At 39.8% G+C, this 20,223-nt stretch overlaps 1 protein-coding gene across 3 annotated transcripts in view; it reads left to right on the top strand.

Annotated features, from left to right (window-relative positions):
- The window catches only part of CDH23 (cadherin related 23), an 818,455-nt gene that overhangs the window by 742,118 nt on the left and 56,114 nt on the right, over nucleotides 1–20,223 (top strand). For 2 of the 3 annotated variants that reach the window (XM_075841683.1, XM_075841681.1), the window contains exons 38-45: nucleotides 3,257–3,376; nucleotides 7,011–7,191; nucleotides 9,170–9,303; nucleotides 10,308–10,517; nucleotides 12,367–12,474; nucleotides 13,391–13,493; nucleotides 14,595–14,720; nucleotides 16,093–16,296. In XM_075841683.1, the coding sequence (XP_075697798.1) occupies nucleotides 3,257–3,376; nucleotides 7,011–7,191; nucleotides 9,170–9,303; nucleotides 10,308–10,517; nucleotides 12,367–12,474; nucleotides 13,391–13,493; nucleotides 14,595–14,720; nucleotides 16,093–16,296 (1,186 nt within the window). The remainder of the gene's footprint in view (nucleotides 1–3,256; nucleotides 3,377–7,010; nucleotides 7,192–9,169; nucleotides 9,304–10,307; nucleotides 10,518–12,366; nucleotides 12,475–13,390; nucleotides 13,494–14,594; nucleotides 14,721–16,092; nucleotides 16,297–20,223) is intronic. The other variant, XM_075841682.1, reaches the window with a different exon arrangement.

The following is a 20,223-nucleotide window of genomic DNA, read 5'->3' as shown; positions in this document are numbered from 1 at the left end:
TAAACTTACCTAGGAGTCTGTGTTTCATCCTCCTGGGATGACGCTTCATCCATGTCACCGCCGCTGCAGCGGTTTCCTGGAAGGAGACCAAGAAAAAAGCAGCAAGGCAGCACATCCAAGAAAACTGGAATTTTATTCACCCACAGGTGCCATGTTTCAGTCCTGCTTTTTTTCCTAGATTCCATTCCTGGGACTCTGGATCAGGTCCCTTTGAGGCTTGCACTCACTATATTGCATATTGCTTTGGGTCTCCAGTGCTGTGATATTCTCCTTCTGTTTTTCCTGGGAAAGAGACATCATCCCAGGAGACCAGCATGCTAGCATCACAGACCATGTGGAATTCTGGGCGAAAAACTGCACCACAATTTGGTGCGCTTTTTTTGCCCGGAATTCCCTGCGGCGCACAGGGCGGATGCGCTGCGTGCTATTACGCAGTGTATCCGCCCCGTGTGAACTCCATCTTCGGCTGGATTTACTCGGGACAGAAATTACGCTGATTTCCTGCAGCAAATCCGCAGCGCTTTCACAGCGTTTCTGTAGCAAAATATGCACGTTTTATGCTCGTATTTCACCCCTTCTTCATTCAAAAAAGCTGAAATCCACAGTAAACATCCAGAACAGAGCAGAATGAACTCAGCGATATTTAGGTAGGAGAAAAACAATCATAAACACAGATTTTTACACAGTGAAGCGTGTAAACTTTATATTAAACATGATCATAGGTGGATTGTCTAACCTGTGTGTACTCGTGTGCAGAAACTGGCCTCCGGAAGCACGAGGAGCGCGTAGTAGATGTGGTTTTGTTTGCACATTGCTTCCTGTATTGGCTTCCGCTGTCATTTCAAAAGTGAACAACATTTTTTCTTTAATAATTTAAATGTTAACTAAAAAGATTCATTTAAACAACAACATGTCTTAAAGACTATTGACTGGAGCGTTCACTGTTTTTAGAAAAAAATGCCTTTTTAAATTGGATCAGACGTGTTAAACGTTATCCCCTATTTAGGGCATCGTGTCACAGCGTAGAAGTGGCCGAGTAGATTAATATACCGTTTTTTGGATTCAATATAACTATTAATTTATTTATATAAAGGGAAACTGTCAGGTCGTTTATGCTGCTTCGCTAAGTCAGACTACATCATGATTTCAGCTGTCAGTCACTTTTGTGTGTCAGCGGAGTACTTTTTGTGTTCTCACACAATGAACATCTAGTATCACAGAGTGGGAACTCTTCATAAAACATAACCTCTATTCATTATTCAGATTAAAATACTCTAGGTCATTTTTTTGAATTTTGAATACAAATACCCCTGCCACAACCAGGGTTGAATTAAACAAGCAATCCACATTAATCGCCTGCAATATCCAGAAAATTATATCTAGATGGCGTGGTACCATACGCCACCTATGGACAAACTCCTGGGATACAAAAATTTCTATCACACTCAATTAGAGTAATTTTTAAGCAGCAAATATTGCATAAAATGACCACAACACTAACACTTCATAACGGTCCCAATGCGTTTCCCCAACCTAGTTGGTTCATCAGGGGACAATATTGGACAATTTTTGTGTAATTGGAGACCTAATATTGGATAAATATTTGCTTGTATCGGCACATTTGTGCCAGATTACAACTCACGACTCCTGGGAGTAAAGATGACACTTGGTTGGGGAAGGAACAGGTGAATGAAGATGATCCATTTTACAAGGCATGTTGGTTTGTAGAGGCTGTAGATGAAGGCTTGGCAGTCCACATGGTCTGTGATGACTTCCTGGGGAGGCGTGATCCACACAGTGAATATTGCAGTGTGATGCCGAGTGCTGTGGGCAAGGAGTCTGGCATATGACGCTTTTGCTTATACATCAGACTCCTTGCCCACAGCGCTTGGCATCATGCTGCAATATTCACTGTGTGAGTTCACAAAAAGTACACCACTAACAGACCAAAGTGACACACTGCTGAAATCCCATGTCTGACACTGAGCGAGGGCAGCACAAATGACTCGACAGGTTCCTTATAATTCCCGACTTATTCTGGGAGAAAGACCTCACTTAATACTTAGCAGCCTCCCCTGTGTTTATTTATATTGCACCTGGAGGAAAGCCATTCCCATTATCATAAAATTAGGATCTTCTTTACTAGGTTACTAGCTAGGTTCAAACTTTGCGTCTTTCTGCTGTTTTTGCCCAGTTTGAAATTTGCATCGTTCAGATGTTACATAAATTCATTACTTTCTGTGCAGCAAATATGCTTTTTTCATAGAATTTTTCTAGCATATTAGGAAGCCTGGTACAACCACTCACAACTCATGTGAGATCTAGGGGTGTCCAAGGCCAGGAAGATCTTTTATCAACCATTATTGTTGGTGAGACATTTGCTCATCTATAGCTGTTCTGATGGCCAAATCAGAAAAAAACGGGCTTTTCATCCCTTCACGGGATCAAGTGGAGGATGTAAATGAAAGTTTTTCCATGCTATCACCAGTATGTCTTGTCGTAGTAATGTATTAGCAATTCTAGGTGAAATCTACACATAGGCTGCTGGTACGTGGAATATCTGGTATTTCCACAAGAAATCTAAAATTATCAAGCCGAGAGTGACCGCGCCATAGTGTAGTATGTAGGTAGTCAAGATGTAGTGTGAATATAATATACTCAGAGTGAGGTTAAAGAATATTCTCCTATAGAGACAGGATTACATCCTGTAATGCGTTCATAGAGTCTTCTGTTGCCTTTGCAGGATTTTCTTCTCCTGATAGGGCTGATCTCGTGGTAGTGGTGGATGGACAGCAATTGTATGCCTATTAGTCTGCAGACACCCGTTGGTGGTAAAAAAAAACTGAGCCTCACTTGTAAAACTTAATTATTCTTTATTTAAGGTAATAAAAACAACATAAAAATCAATATAATAAAAGAGCTCAACATTTCAGAAAGTATACCGGCTTCGTCAGGAGTTGTCTATAATTTAACAATAAAAGGCATAGGGAGACTCAATGAAAGCATCGCAGAAAGCGGAATGTGAGATCCAACCTTGCTGCCTCTATCGGAGAATATTCTTCCACCTCAATGTGGGTAAATCATCTTCATGTGATCAGTTTTTCCCTGTTGGGGATTTGCTCTCTTATTCTCCTATACACATACAGTACAAAAAGAATATTGATAAATATTTTATTATACTTACAGAGTGACTTTTAAATACTCTACGTGCTTAAACAATAACAATAATTCATGCTGCATGTTACATTGTTTCCAGGGTCTTATTCGAGCAGTAAAGGAGCTGGATTATGAAGTGTGTCTGGGAAGATATACTCTGATTGTAACTGCCACAGACAGGTGTCCCATTTTGCGACGTCGCCTGACATCAACCACCACGGTATGTATAAAGTGTGTCATATTGTTTCTTTATGGCACAAACACTCAGGACCGGACTGGAACTAACAAGCAGCCCTGGCACACAAACCCCACCAGCCCATATTCAATACCGCCGCCTCCATATGCGCTGCGTAAAACTTAGTTCTACTTGGCCACGCCCCTCGCACATCATCAACACAAGAAGGAAAATAAAAGTGTAACATAGAAACTCCAGATAACACAGTCAAGGAGAGGGGTACACTGACTTTTTCAGTCAGGGACAAATGTACACTACCACTATACAAGCACCAATATAACCAATACTATCACTATACAGTGACCATATAGGGGTAGATGCCAGTTCTACACAGGCGCTCTGCAGAGTATCATCATGCTGCTGACCAAACAAGAGAATGCAGCTCTGACCAGACACAGTTACAGGCAAAATACATAACAATTAAAGAGTATCTGTCACCTCTCCTGACATGTCTGTTGTAGTAAATACTTGTATTCCCCATGTAATAACAATTCTGAAACATCTTTTCTTAGCACTCTGCGTTGTGACATTCCTCTGATATTCCTCCTGAAAATGTATGAATAAATTGACAACTGAGTGTTACCATGCCCCTTCTCATAGGCTGTATCCCAACACACTCTCACAGTGTCCAATCATTGCTATGTGTGTGTAGGAACACATCCTATTGACAAGGGGAATGGCAACACCCCGTTGTCAATTAGGCCTGGACTACATGGTGTCTTGTGTCTTTCTGTAGTGCTACTGATTGATCATAGCTATTGCGTCAAAGCTCCTGTCTACAAGACAACTATTGCTCTATAGTTGAAATTGGTAAGTTGTGTCACAAAAAGTCTCCATGTGGGCCAGGCCTTATTCAAACTTTTTCAGAAGAAAAAACACAGGAACCTCACAACACAGAGTTCTAATTAAGTATGCACCAGATTTGTTATCCAATGGGTAATACAAGATTTTTACCTTAACAGACATGTCAGGAGAGATGACGGCTCCGCTAAAAATCCAGTGACTCACAGGTGATGTCTTCTCATATTGTAGACGTTCTTTTAGATTTCTTCTCTCTCTGGCCAGGACTGTTTTAATGACTTCTCCTGACTGCAGAGTTTGCTGCTTCGACACCTTTGGCCCCTCGCTTTTGCAGCCATCCCCAGGCTTTGTAGAAAATGCAAAGAAACAAAAAAGGAGGGATTCTGTAGGCGCTGCTTAGTTCTGAATTAACAGTAGGTTTATTGCATAAAAAAACAAGGTAAGCAGATGCTACGCGTTTCAACGCCGGACTGGCGTCTGCATCAGCCAGTCCAGCGTTGAAACGCGTAGCATCTGTTTACCTTGCTTTTTATGCAATAAACCTACTCTTCATTCAGAACTAAGCAGCGCCTACAGAATCCCTCCTTTTTTGTTTCTTTGCATTTTCCACGTAAGGCAACTCCTTAGGGTGTTTGCGTTTGGGATCGGCAGCAGCTTTTACTACATTGCATATACTTGCCAGTATTTGCAACTACAAAGGGGATCAATTTCCCGTAATACTTTACATCCTCAACTGCATTCTGTTGGCGCTGTGTCCATTTTTACTTTGTATTATCAGGCTTTGTAGAAGCACAAATAAATAAAAATCCAAGAACAGACCGTAAATTAATTCAAACCCCAGATCAGACCCTCTAAGTAAGTTATATAAAATAAATAAGAGTGCACCACACAGTAACCATGTAATATAGTCCACAGCAATTGTTTGTCATTTTGCTGATTGTATACATTGGGTTCAGTTAAATTCACTTCCTTTACTATCCGGGGGTTTTCAAAATGCCACAAAAGCATAGCCAAATTTTCACTTTGCTCAAGTTCATGGTGGGTATGGTCTTTCTCCATTTTCCCTTCAATCATATTCCAGCACTTTCACACATTTTGTTCCCTACCTGGTATGATAGTGCAATCTCCACAGCCTCTAGAGGCACCAGTATAGCTTTTAAAAGCCATATCCCGTTCAATTGACTGACAACACAACAGGACCTTGAGGGGGCATTATCTGTTCCTTAAAGGTACTGTTGCGAAACAAGTTGTACACTTTTGTTAATTTGTCTGCATCTAACATCAAGACAATTCCTGGCTGATAACAGTAATACAAAAAGTATCCATATTCACTGAGGGATTTCTTATATTAGGAGGAGATTTTAATACAATCTTTTGTACCCCACACAGCAACAGTGATGTTCTTAGTGCCCCAAGTAGTATTAGTGTCCCATTTAGGCCCCAAACAGTAATGGTGCTCCTCTTAGGGCCCCCTTTGTGCTCCCACACAGCAATAATGACCCATTTGCGCCCCCACATAGTAATATTGTGTACCGTTGTGCCCCCAGCAATGTAATGTCCCTTTGTGTCCTCTAGACAGTAATAAGGACCCCCATTTTGCCACCACCCACTAAAAATACCCCCTTTGTGTCCCCTATAAAGTAATAATGCCTTGTGTTCCCCTAAAAAGTAGTTCCCCTAAACAATAATTTGTGTTCCACCCCACAAACATTTTCACCTTTGTGTCCCCTGTTGGATAAATGTGAACCCTGTTGGATAATAGTACCCACTTTGTTGACATGAAAAAAAAATAATCTAATTTATACTCACCCATCCCAGGATATTTCACGACGAGCCAAGTGCCTGAGGCCTCTCCTGAAATTTTACAGCATCGCACAGGCAGCGTGATGTAGTGAGATCATTGCGCTGCCTGCCCCAGGATGCTGGCACCCTTTGCTTGGTTCTGGAGACTTGTAGGCCCCAAGCCTACAGCAGCCTGTGGCCTACAAGACAGAGGATGGCAGAGCCTATGATTACCTGCTCTGTCATAGGTTTCAACTGTGTCCGCATCCTAAGGATGCAAATACAGTTGAAGGTTGTGCTCGTCTGGTGACCCGGGCCCGTGCGCCCGCTGACCAGTCCTGCCCAGTGGTGCAGGCCTGCAAACACTCTGAGCAATCTATTCCTAGAACACAGGCTGCCTTAAAGTGTAATTGTCATCAGACTATGCTGCCCTACTGTATATGAGGACAGCATAGAAACAACAGAATTTTATAGCAGGAAGTCTTCCTGTCAAAACAACGGATAAGTCAATGTCGTGCGATGAATCCGGCGCTGCGTCAATTGCCTTAAATACGCCACTTGTGAACATACCCTAATAAGATCCCATTTTCTATATGTCAATGACAAATGGTGAATTTAAGACTGTTTGATACACCATCATATAGTTATTATGTTGGTATACTATGTTTTTACTGTATAGGAAAAAAAAGTATACCGCGCAGTATAATTTTATGTATGATGTCACACAGTGGCATACATCACGCCTTTCCTTTCGCCGCTTATAACGGGAGATTTCACTCAAATATATGCCGAACGTAAAGGGAACACTTAGTGTGAACAGAGCCTTATAGTTTAGTTGAAATCAATTATAAGAAGCAAAAGAAACCAAACTAAAATAGCTGTAAAGATAAACATTTTTTTTAGCAACCAAAAATTGTGTAATAGTGTAATCATTTTGGCCTTGTTTTACATTTTCCTAAAATTGATGAGATAGCATACTTGCAATATATGTCTTCCCAGCATTTTATTCCTGGTTTAAATAATTATGTTTACACAGGTCTTAGTCAATGTAAATGACATAAATGACAATTGGCCAAAGTTTCCAAAACCATATGAGGGACCTTTTGACATAACAGAAGGACAGCCAGGTCCAAGAGTTTCAACTTTCAAAGCTGAAGATAAAGATGCAGGTCTTAATGGTCAAGTGGAGTACAGCATTGTTGGGGGTGATATTCTTGGTAAGTTTAAGCAGTAGGAATGGCATACAGTACAAGATTTTTGGATTAAAGTGAAAGTTTGGTGGCTCTACTCGCCTCTCAGTTATACAGTACTTATCTAGTTGGCGCTAATGCCAAGATCACCCAGAAGTTTCTTTAAGACTCTCCTGAAGCCGTCTCCTTCTGTAAGTTTGCATGGAGGGAACTATTTTGGGAGATGTCTGCATCAGTGCCAACTTAGTGAGCATAACTGGGTGGAGGGGAGGGAGTAGCGCTTGAAAACTAGAGTGTGACTACAGTTATCCATATTATCTCATCTCCATATCATACACACCTGAAGAAGCTGAGGTTTGTTGACTTGTTTGCAAGTTGCTTGTACTGCAGGACTGTAGAACTGTCCCTGTGCCATAGGGGAATATCTGAGGTCACAAGTTATTTTCTTTCTCTTACTAACAAAAAATAAAACTGCTCTGCTAGGTAAAAATCTGACTTTATTAGAGGAAGAAATTATTGGCTGACCACATCATTTCCCGACCCATAACTGGCAGACACAAGGATAACTAAAACCGTCGTTCATTGAATGGGCCTCACAGAGGACATTCCTCTGTATCTCTGCTTCCAGGAACCCTTTAACCATGATGTTGGGGAGTGAAATTTTGCAGTAAAAACTAAATGTTGCAGTATTGGATATTGGATATTGGTTTTAAAGTGGATCTGCCTAGGGCAATATTGGACAGAGGTGACATAGGTGTTAATAAGAATATGATCAAAACTGAACTTATTGGGAATGATACATGATAACATGTTAGTAAAGTGGTGATTTGTTGAATTATAGTGTCACGTTGGGTACGTGGACCCACTGGACCGTACCGCCTGAACGGTATGGCAGCTGGCCAACGGGACACAGGTCAAAGTCTATAGTTCCTATAGGTGTACCTGAGGTAGCTTCGGACAGTAGCAAAGCCGGCTCGGAAGGTACTTTAGCAGCAGGAGGACACCAGGCGTGGTGTAACAGGACAGGTGTGGTATACGGCACAGCACGACTCCAACTCGATACGGCACTTGACCAGGATAGCACGGGATACAGGATACAGGCAGCAGGAATGGGAAACACTAGGAACTGGAAGACACTAGGAGACCATTTGCAGAGACAAACTAGGGTAACGACAACAAAGCTCAGGCAATGCAGGAAGGGGCCGGGCCCTTCTTATAGTCCAGTGTGCTCATGGGCTAATTTGGCACTTAACTCAGGTGCACGTGCTGGCCCTTTAGGAGTAGGCATTAGCGTGCGCACGCACCCTACGGGACCCAGCCGGAAGAAGCGGAAGTGAGCGCTGGCGTCTAGTGAGGAGGAGATGGGGCCAGCGCTCACAGATCCATGGTTGCGGCCATCAGGAGGTGAGTGAGCCTGACGGCCCGCAGCCATGTGCATGACATATATAATATTACTTATGTTGAGAGGATATCATTCACATTGATCACAAATATGTATGTTCCTCAGTGCGTTCTTAGGACAGAATATGTTTAACAAAGTCTAATTGAAACCGAAGAGACTAAAATATGAACGTTTTCAGCTTCAGTTTTTTCAGTTACTTCTGCAAGAATTTGAGGAAGTTACATTTGTAAAATGTGACTGTAAAATGACTATACACAACATGCCAGGCAAGAGTACAATTTTTAAAGTGTTATTTCCACCTGACCCCTGTCCTATCCAGACTGGGAATGAATGAAGGATGTAAAAACCTTTGCATTTGAGTAGCGCTGATGAAAAATCTGTATCATGCTGCACGTGACATATAATAATAGCCTGTAGATTTCACAAACCCAAAACCTGTATATGTCATTTACTGTGTATGTCATATAAAATCAAACATTTTGCTTGGAGTAAAAGGCATTTGGTTGCAATAAATTCGATTTCTGTTGCCTCTTGTTCATATGAGTCTATTCTAAGAACATTTCATGAAAACAAATAACATGTTTCTCTGTTTTTATTATAAAGGGGAGTTTGTAATATCATCAGTTGAGGGGGATTTGAGAGTTAGAAAAGATTATGAACTGGATCGAGAGAACATCGCTTCCTACAACATAACTATTATGGCAAAAGACAGAGGCAATCCTCCGTTCAGTGCCACGGTAAAGTAATTTCTACTTGGGCTGGATTCACATGCTACAAATTTATGATGATCTAATGAGAAAATGTATTACTATTTCTATTATTATTATTATTATTATTATTATTATTATTATTATTATTATTATTATTGTGAGTGATTGTATAAAGAGTATTTGGGAGCAGAACACTTTATGAACGCTTTGCTTGATCACTAAGCAGTTTGCTCAGGTGCCTTCCGTCAGTTAAAGAGCCGGCATCCAGAGCAGCGTCCTAATTAATCTTCCCCTAGAAACAACCCTGAGCAGAACCCCGATGTAACATGAAAAGTGCTTGCCAAAAGAGTTATCTATAGAAATGCACAATTGTTACTCGTTTTTATATCTTATTGTCTATATGTACAAAGTCTACTGAAATGGCTTTCTACTGAGTTTGGTTTCAGTATACACTGTTATAATTTTAGTGTTATTGATAATAGTATCATAATTCCTATATAGTTGCAGTAAAATCCATAGTGAAAAATGTTTTCAAACGTATCATTCCTATATCCCTATGTTCCAGTCTCTACTATACTTCATTACCAATATTATTTACTTAGTGAACGTGGCCATAGATTTACGAATACTCACTAACAATTATAGTTTACCATTATCCTAATTTGTATGGGAGTGTAGTACTTGTTTACAATTCCAATTCTCTTTACTGAAACATTGTGGAATTTAGTCATCTATTGGAACAGGAAAAGTACAGAAACCTATATGAGATATTTGCACCATTGGAAATGACGCCCATATGAAAATGTGTTCCCATTGCTGCAAAGACAGTTTTATTGTGTGTTTTTTAATGACCATGTCCCATCAGTGAAAAATATTGAAACACTGGTAAGAATTGGGACACATCTTCCCATCTGTGGCCCAATATAGGTGATGTTATTGTGATGCTTTTTATTTTATTTTAATAAACATAATCTTGAGGTCATGTGTATATGGTGAAGCTAATTTTTCTCTTCTATTTTCTTCTTATTTAGACTGTTGTTGAAGTACGTGTATTAGATATTAATGACAATGATCCTGTTCTCCTCAACCTACCACTAAATATAACCATCAGTGAGAACACGCTGGTATCAACACCTATCACCAGAATTTTTGCTAGTGATGCTGACACTGGACGCAATGCAATTCTGACTTTTAATATAACTGCAGGGAATGGAGAAAATACATTTTTCATCAATGAAAATGTAAGTCAACATCCTGATGCAAGAGATTGTCTGGTTTAAAAACAAAAACTGAATTCAAAAGTATTATAGTTACTCCCTATACACACCTCAACCATCATTTGGGTACAGCGTGGGGATCGTAGCAATCAGAGAAGTGCCCCCTTACAAAGCAAGTGGCTCAATATAAGTCGACTGTCTGAATAATACAATAAGCAATATTAAAAATAGGAATACAGTGTAGGTCATTGTAGAGTTAATTAATCCTAATTCATTTTTGTTGCGCTGAAAGCAAAATGGATAAGAGATATTAAAGGGAACCTGTCACACGCATTTCACCTATTAAACCAGCAATTCCTGGTGGAAGTGGGTGAAAAATCATTTTTATGTAACCTATAATTATCTTCTAAGTAGCTCTGTACCTTTAGTATTCCATTTTTTAGTGTTCCTGTGCCGTATGCTAATGAGCATAAAAGGGTCATATCTTCCTTTGAAAAGAGTCAAATCTTCATTCCTCAAGTCTTTCCGAGTTGACCCCACCTCATTACTTTTGATTGACAGCTCCTCGCCTCCCCCCAGCCCACACGAAATCCCGAGCTTGTGCATCGATGTCCTGTTCTGGTGTGTGCGCACAACAGGACATCATAGTGGCGCATGCGCAGTAACTAGATTTGACGAAGCCGGGAAGGGTGTACATGACAGGCGCATGCGCGCTATCTCAGACGAGGTTTTGGCATTCAGGGTGGGCCAGTTTTCGGCTGTGGGCAGGTATAAGAAAAGGAACGGAACAAGACTGCAGGATTATAACCATAAAAGGCGCAAAATGTTTGCAGACCTTTATTTACGGTCAGGGAAGGAGTTTAGAAAAGGGGATAACGGCAATGAACTTTTGACAGCAGCGGCCAGCGAGGGGTGAGTAGAGTTCAATAGGTGAAATGGTGGTGACAGGTTCTATTTAAGGAATTTTATCTGAAATTTCACAAGTACCCTTAGAGGAGGAGAGGGAAAAAACACCATCTTTGAACTTTTATTTATTAAATGCTGCCTTTTTTTATACTCCATTAAATTTGGATTCATTTTTTCCAAACACTCCATCTATATACAGTATAAATATATCAGGTACTTTCATAGCTGACATTACATTAAGCTGTACTTTAATGCCGCAATATACAAGAAGTAAACAACAACTTATTTCATAGCTCGTCTCAAGCTGTGCGAAAATTCAAACGCAGCGTTCAAATTCTCCGGTGACCAAATTAATATGGTTGTCTTTGTTACAAGGCGATATCTCTGAGGTGAATTACATAGTTAAGTCAGGTCCAGAGCACTTTGTTTGCAGGTATCAGACCTTTCAGCATAATGATACCACTTTTGTGGGACATTTAATAGATGCAATCATAAAGCTGGTCATAAATGCAAGCCGATGTTATTTATAAGCCACATGACCCTGAGTTACACCAGGTATTAAGGACACCATTCACATGTCCTGGAAACGCTTGAGTTGCAGATCTGGGAAAGCTTTCCGCTAGTCTCCACTAAGCCTGCTTTGCTGTATCCATGGCGGGTGGTTTCTCCTACCAACTGTGCTAGGACAGATTTTGACTATGGCATCTGGTACAACTTTTCTGTGGATCTCCCGGTCCTAGATGCTACTGCCGCTAATTGTAGAAAGGGAGCTATACTGGCAGTCTCCCAGCCTTAAATGCGGCCATCCATAGATGGGAGCAGCGCTCTACTGGAGTGAGAGCTATGGCAACGCACCGCTCATATGACCTGTGCCACCCACGTCTATTCTCCAGCTGTGGTGAATTTTGATTCATTTCTTCCTCTTTTATCTGTAAATTTAATTTATGTTTTTCTGTGTTTTCTTCAGTCTGGAATAGTTTATGTAAATCGACCTCTTGATAGAGAGAAAGTTATGGAATATAGACTAACAGTGACTGTGAAAGACAATCCAGAAAATATCCGCAACTCAAGAAGGGTAAGCTATATTTCTAGTAAATTCCAAGCTAATTTATTTGAAGGGGATTTCCGCTTCGAGGCAAATAAATCACATTCGGTGCGTATTGAAAATTATTCAACTGTTTCCCTAATATATGTTGTGTTTCAGTTTCTCACAGTATTCAAGAACAATGCTTGCTGCTGGTGAATGTAAATGACATACCTAAAGTTCATTCATTTCTATTCCCTTGTTTTTTAGGTATATTTTTAGGAAAACTCAGATGAGATTCTTTGTGAGGTCAACTAAACTTAAAATTATTTCTCTCTCCTAATGCTGTAGGAGTCTTCTCAAACATTAGAATAATTGAAGATTCATGTTTGGCTGTAGTTAACCCCAGTGCCAAACTCCACACACTTCACTCTTCTATGGGTCCTGGAAGCTAAATTATGGGGATTTGCTTGGTCTTCACACTACCAATCTGGTGGTCACCTGTGCTCACCTGCAATTTTGTGTGAACTAATGGTGTTGCATCCCAATCCCAGTAAAGCATCAGATCAACAGTAGCTCAGAGTCCCTTGGGACTGGGCCATGGCATAACTTGTCTCTATGACATTTTATATGTTTTTTAAATACCAGCAATGATGTACTTTTCATAGATGGGGCCCATGGAAAGAGTATGCCCAACCCTGGTTGGTCTCATCCCCTTTTGCTACTGGGTGGTGAGAACCTTTGGGAACCTTAGGGACTGCAGTGTTAGCAAGCAATCTTAATTTCCATAAGACTGGACAACCCCAAAGCAAAGATTTGGTGAATGAATGCCTGGTAAAAGCCTATTCACTCCTTCATAAACACATTGTGAGCTCATGAATTTGTTGTTAAGCAGTGTTATAAATGTGGAAGAATAGATTCTGCCTTGGTTGTAAACCAAAAAGAATTGTGATGTTTCCCTGTACAGGATTTTGACCTGTTGGTTGTGACAATATCAGATGAGAATGATAACCGGCCTATATTTACTCAAGGATCATATCAAGCCGAAATCATGGAGAATTCGCCAGCAGGTAGTATGGACTATTTTTCTAATGAATATATACAAATAGATGGTATTACTTTGAAATAACTTTTTTTTATCTATCTATCCTATCTAAAAAAAAAAAAGTCCACAATCTAATAGCACTGATAATAGTGGGCGAGTGCACGTCCCAGGGACTTAACCGTTTTGTCCCCAACTGAATATAAATATCCAAAATGGGCAGCACTCCAAAATTTGGTGAAAAATATAGAGCTTTTATTAGCCCTGGTGCGATGGCACCGGGGCTAATAAAAGCTCTATATTTTTTTACCAAATTTTGGAGTGCTGCCTATTTTGTCTATCTATCTATCTATCTATCTATCTATCACATTAAATTAATAGATTGTTTTCTACAGTTGTTAATCCACGCTTGCTTTGCTTGCTTGTTGTGATAACAAAATATGCTTTACTATTTCCTGGTTTTGAAGAATAGAACTTGCTTTATTGGCAATATAAAATATGACATTGAACCCATGAATTTAACATAGATTAACATAATCTACAATAGTAAAAAAATAAAACATCAGAATAGGTACAGCAGAGAATTTGGAACTATAACACTCTATAAGACATGGATCTTGAGCCTTTATATACTGGAATAAACCCCTGATTAAGGGCAAAAATCTATATAAGGGGGAATATGTTAAATCATACATAAAGACTAATCACATGAATAAAATTTTGCTTATTGACCTATTCGCACATGCTCTGCGGATTCAGATATTGCTATTTATTTAGAGGCGCAAACAGAAAATAAGAAGACCTAATAAGGTACAGCCATTCTCATGAATTCAACAGTCCAATGCATAATATTCTAAATTGTCCACTTACAAAAGAACTGATAACTTTATTTTTACTACAGGATTTTAGGACTATGAGGGTTGATTCAGTCTGCTAGGGCTTCAACAGCTTGAGTCATTGCTGAAACATGTCACTGAGCCTCATCATGTAATCCTCATTCATAATTAATGTTTGTCGCAAGTCATGTGATCTGTGGGGAGCAGGCGGTGGGGTGGATAGTGTTGCTGTAATCTACAGAAACTTATGGCGAAATCCATTTTCAAGATTTTGACTCTGATATTTTATCTAGGAATGGCCATCAGTGTCCTCAATGGGCCTATTTTAGCTATAGATAATGACTTAGGACCAAATGCTGTTGTGTCATATCGGCTTCTGGGGCTTCAAATGGATTTGTTTACCATGAATAACAGCACAGGTAAGACAAGCTCAATTATAAGGCATTTATCGTGTACAGCTTATACAGTTCTTGTGTAGAGATTTTCTTACAACTAAAAGTTTTATGGGGCTGTCTGGTTTGCACATTTACAAATATCCTATTTAGGATTCCTGAATCCCTTTTACGACTCCCACCTATTATCCAAAGTGGAAAGCAACTACAAAGAGCATCTCTGGCTCTGGAGGACCCAGAACATCCATGTCTAATACAGACAGCTCATTGATTTCAATGACAACGTTTTGATTCTCAATTTGCCATTGACTTATTTCTTTGTACTTTCATAAATTAATGGAACAATGTTTCAATAAAGATATGAAGGGCGGGACAAGCCCCTTAGCAATAAAGCAGGGGTTGCGGAATACACTTCCCCCTGAAGTTTAACAGGCGATCTGTAGAATGTATAATTATAGATTTAATTACTAAGGAGAAGCGTTTATTAGACCCCAGAACTTACATATTAGGACACAGTGTTCAATTGGTTCTACAAAAAAGTGTTTGTTTTCGTTTGCTTTTTTTTTTAAATACATAATTTGCATCCCGACGCCCTCGGTGGCCAGCTACTCTGCCTGCCTCTAGTCCTGGCACTTCATGAGATCTACTATTCTCACATACCAGTTATACATCTGTTCAGGTTTGGCAATCACCCATTATTAACTCTTTACCGACATTTGACGTAATTAAATGTCATAGTTGGTAGGGGGGTATGGAGCAGGCTAACGTGCCGAGCTGACACTTTGATCTCAGCCATTAAACTGCTCAGATGCTGGAGCATCTTAGCCAATAGAGTGGGAGGGCCTCCTCTATAATCCCATTAGCACCTCGCGCCACGATTGCGGGGTGCCGATGGTTGTCATGGCAGCCTGGGCGCAAAACAGAGGCCCCCAGGTCTGCCATCTTGGTCCTCCTTCTTCCTTTAAGTCTGTGGTTTGTCATTAAACAAACTTACGAGCTTATTTGCATATGCAAGGTCACATCTTAGGTTAAATGTACCATGACAAACATGTTCTACACTTACTACAAAGTGCTAAAATTTTACCACATATCTCAGGAAATTGTTAGTATAGTTTATGAAATGGTGACACATGAGGCTGGAAAAGGGATTGCATACATGCATTGTGAAATTTCTCGGAATACTACTCATCATTTTACACCCCTGATATTAGTGATGTATGAAAAGATTTTATTACTTGGGAATTATTTCAGTATGGAACGTGTCAGATAATTTGGATGTTGTTTTAGGTTTTTTAATAAAACTATAACTTTGAATTATATTGTTAAATAAATAATAATTAATATAATTTGTTTTAAATCTTCGGTGGATTCAAATATTTGTGCATTCATTTACTTGTAGGTATTGTTGCTGTGAGGTTGGGAAGAATTATAGACAGAGAAGCATACACTGTCCCAGTTCTAAATCTTACCTTGGTAGCAGAGGATATTGGCAGACTGAACAGCACAGCCACCCTTGTTTTAACAATATTAGATGCCAATGACAACAGGCCTGTCTTTAGTGCACAAAGTGTTAATGTGCGTCTTCGGGAAAATAGCCCTCCAGGTGAGTTGTTTTATATGTCTGCAATAGTTTATTCATGTTAAACAAGTGATATTGTGGATATCCATTCATTATATACTGACTTCCTCTCATGCAACATCACCCCTTTAGAATACACACTTGGCATTTGGTTTAAACGGGTTGTCCAACTTCTGACAACTGATGACCTATCCACCGGATAAGTCATCAATATGTCATCTGTGCAGGTCCGACACCCGGACCTCGCACTAATAAGACGCTCTGGTGGCCTGTAGGCACCGGATGTTGTGGCACATAATGCTATGGCTCTGAACATAGTATAGTGGCCGTGCTGCAGAACTGCAGGTCTGCTCCTATTCACTTGAATACAGTACTGCACTCGGCCGCTATTCCGTGGCCGGAGCTAACTGCTTCTGGCAAGTACGTCAGGTGCACGGAGGCACCGGAGCAGCTGATCTGTGTGGGGCCCGGGTGTCGGACCCCCGCAGATCATGTACCAATGACCTATCCGGTGGATAGGTTATCAGTTGTCAGAAGCTGGAAAACCCCTTTAAGGAAAAAGCAGATTTATTACTCAATTAAAAAAAACACTTGATTCATTCTTTCAATGCCAAATCATCTGCAGTACAGAACATTCCTTGCTTCCTTTAAACGGGAGTTGTTTTTTTTTGCAAAAGATAAAATTGAAGCTTTTGCCGTTATTTATTTTCTCTCAGTGATTTGATACCTCTGATAAAGGGTTGCTGGTGCGAACATGACCCAGTTTAATTCTGTAAACTCCAAAAGCTTATGCAATTTTCTTCGATTTCAAGGAACAGTATTGGGGCAATATATTAAATAAAAAGGAAGGGAAAAATAAAAGGGAATATGTATACAATTTGCCCAATTTAGTTTTTGTTCAAAAATATTGTGTTGTATGTTTACTTTATATTTAATAAGCGTATATCAAACATACGCACAATATGATATAAATATATATACAATTATGCTATAGTCATAACAAAATTTAGTTAATTAATACAAATAAATAATAATTTCGGTTATTGACCTAGAAAGACAAGCACAGAAACAACACAAAATGTAGCTACACAATTGTTAAGTTAGAAATGTCTATTGAGTTAATTCTTTCATTGTAAAAAGTTGATCATTCATACAACCGCATGAACTATTCCATCCTAAAAGTAAAAAAAACTCTTCCCAGACTGATCAGCAAGGATTTTATATAAGCGTTTATGTTCTTTTGGTTTTTTTTCTCAAGAAATCATCTAAGCCTTTCTTGAAGTGATGTTAAAATTCGTTTCTGAAGTTACTCCGCAGCTTTACAGCTCTTACAGGTCAAATCGTTTTTCTCCAGCCATAGGGAGTGCCCCATTGTGTATGGGATGACGTTACAGTGAACATCTTTTTACCAATTTTTTTGGTATGGCTCATTTATATACTTATAGGGTTATTCAATTATTTATTTCTACAGATCATGTATTTATATAAAAATAAACATAGTGCATGCTGCAGAATAAATGCTTTACTTTCATTTCTGTATTTTCTTCTTTTTATGCTTCGCTCCTTGTTCCTTGGCTTCTCCATCTAGGTAGGCGGTCTTAAGCCCCTCCCTCACAACTTCACAGCACTGATTGCCTCTGCAAGCACTCCCGCAATGCTGCCATACAATATTACTAGCAACATTGGGAGTATAAGGCATTGGCCATTTCCCGGCAGTAACAATGTGAGGTTGCCCAGTTATCCGGGCCATCCTCTCTGTAATTGTCGGCACATCATTGTTCAGCTGTAATCTGTCAGAGCGTGATCCCCTCAAAAGCACTCTTATTTCTATATTACTTAGAGCAAGCACACTGTGACAGATAAGGGTTCAGCTTTACTCCGAATGGTAACATCCAGTTATCAATCTATTCATACATTTCTGGGAGGAATAAAGGCCCTTTTCATGGCCAATGATAAAGCAAAGGAGCGTTCATATGAACACTTGTTCCAGATCACTGTCCTGTGTAATGAGATCACTGCTCTCGATGAATGAGCAAAATATTATCGTTGTCGGCAGTACATCTCTCTGTATAAACAGGAAAATGTGCTGCTGACATGATGGAACTGCATGAGGACGAGTGGTTGTAGTAACGATCATTCGTCCCCATACATAGCTCCTTGTGTAAGGAGCAAACAGCGCCGATCAAAGTTTTTTTTTGGATATCTGTACCTTGTATTTTAGCCAACTTTATCATCTTTTTACAGATTTTGTTAGGCTCCTTATACATGTAAAAGTTAGAAAATATTCTATTTGCCTCCACCACTAGGTTGAGCTAACTATATATGTATTCATACATTTCCCAATGAATTCATTGGGATCTGTATAAAGCTAGGGCTACAAAGCGTCGCCTATGGTTCGTGGTAAAACTGACACGATCTAAATTTTTTCCTTTTGACTCATTCTCAAAAAAAAATCTTTGATGTTGTGGTGTCTTTATTGTTACTCAGGAGGGATGTCATGAATCCCCAGCCCAATTCCTGTAGTTAAGGTTATCTGGTCTCCCTCAGGTACTGAAACTGGAGGTAATAAAAGTGACAACCATAATGGGTAATATTTTGAACCATCCATAAAGATTGTCACTCTTTTCTATGTGACAGACTAAATTCAGGCTTTGGATAATTTAACTACGACATGAATTCAGAAAAATAATGTCATTTTCACTGGAGCTCTAGCAAACAGTGCTATGGCTAGCAAAGTCAGTTTCAGTAAAATTGCTTAGTTATCAAAGTTTTAAGCAAAGGTCCATTGATTTGAATACAAAATTTGCCTAAAAGATTTCAAGTAACCGAAATCTATGCACATTGCTTATGGAGTTAAGCTCTCTGTAGAGGTCTTGCCTTCTGGAAATCACTGGTGGCAGAAAATAAGACTTCACAAATGTGATTTTTTTTCACACGTATCTCTGACATATCTGAATATAATTTAGACTGGATTTTCCCTATGGGCGAGAGAGAGTGTGTGAGAGTATGAGAATGTGAAATTCAGTGTGGGGTGTGCAGTGGAGAGAGTAAAATAGGGGATTAAATGGAATTAGGGCTCATGTACACTGACATAGAGCCTGAACGGTTCTGATAGCATGGAGCCATGCAGGCTCAGTTGAACACCATGTGTACAGAGATATTCACCTTGGAAGAATTGCCTCTGTTACCTCTGTATGGCACATTTTTTCTCTCTCGGAGGTCCAGTAGAGGGCTCATGCATTAAGGAATTTGGGATGTTAATATAATGAAAAAATACCAAACAATAAATATTTAAGGCATATGTACACCTTTTGAACTGAATTTTATTCTAACTCAAATTTGTCAGTCCACTGCTCGTGATCGGTGACTCAAATGCTCTCCCTTCTCTCAGTGTTAGAGATGGCAGCATGGAGGAGGTTGTATACAGCAGATCAATGTGTGAAGAGGGGGGGAACTTCCAAGTGTTCAGAGAGGGCAGATTATACAAGCTGTTATGCTGGGTTCACACAGAGGAAAATCTGCCTCCAAATTCCATTTGCCTGCACGCCGATTATTGCGAAATACGATTTCTCTGCCTCCCATTGATGTCAATGGGAGGTCAGAGGAGTAAATGCCCGAAGATAGGGCATGTCCTAAATGCCTTCGCCTCCCATTGAAATCAATTGGAGGCATTTTCGGCCGATTTTTGGCGCATTTTTTGACGTGGTTTCCGCGTCAAAAAACTTGTAAAAAAACTCAGTGTGAACCCAGCCTTATTATCATAGCGTAGATAGGAAGGAGAACACACAGACTATCAAGGTGCTTTCTATATACTCTGACCTGCTGTGTACAATCCCTCCTCCTCCATGCTGCTATCTCTTACATTAAGAAAAGCGAGGGAGGAGAGCTGTTGAGTCAGTTGTCAGGAGCAGTGGACTGACGGATTTGAGCTAGAATTTGAAGGTGACCAGG

This window comes from Rhinoderma darwinii, chromosome 11, assembly GCF_050947455.1.
Source record: "Rhinoderma darwinii isolate aRhiDar2 chromosome 11, aRhiDar2.hap1, whole genome shotgun sequence".
Classification (NCBI taxonomy): domain Eukaryota; kingdom Metazoa; phylum Chordata; class Amphibia; order Anura; family Rhinodermatidae; genus Rhinoderma; species Rhinoderma darwinii.
The sequence above is the reverse complement of the archived record's forward strand: the minus strand, read 5'-3'. Positions and strand labels throughout refer to the sequence as shown.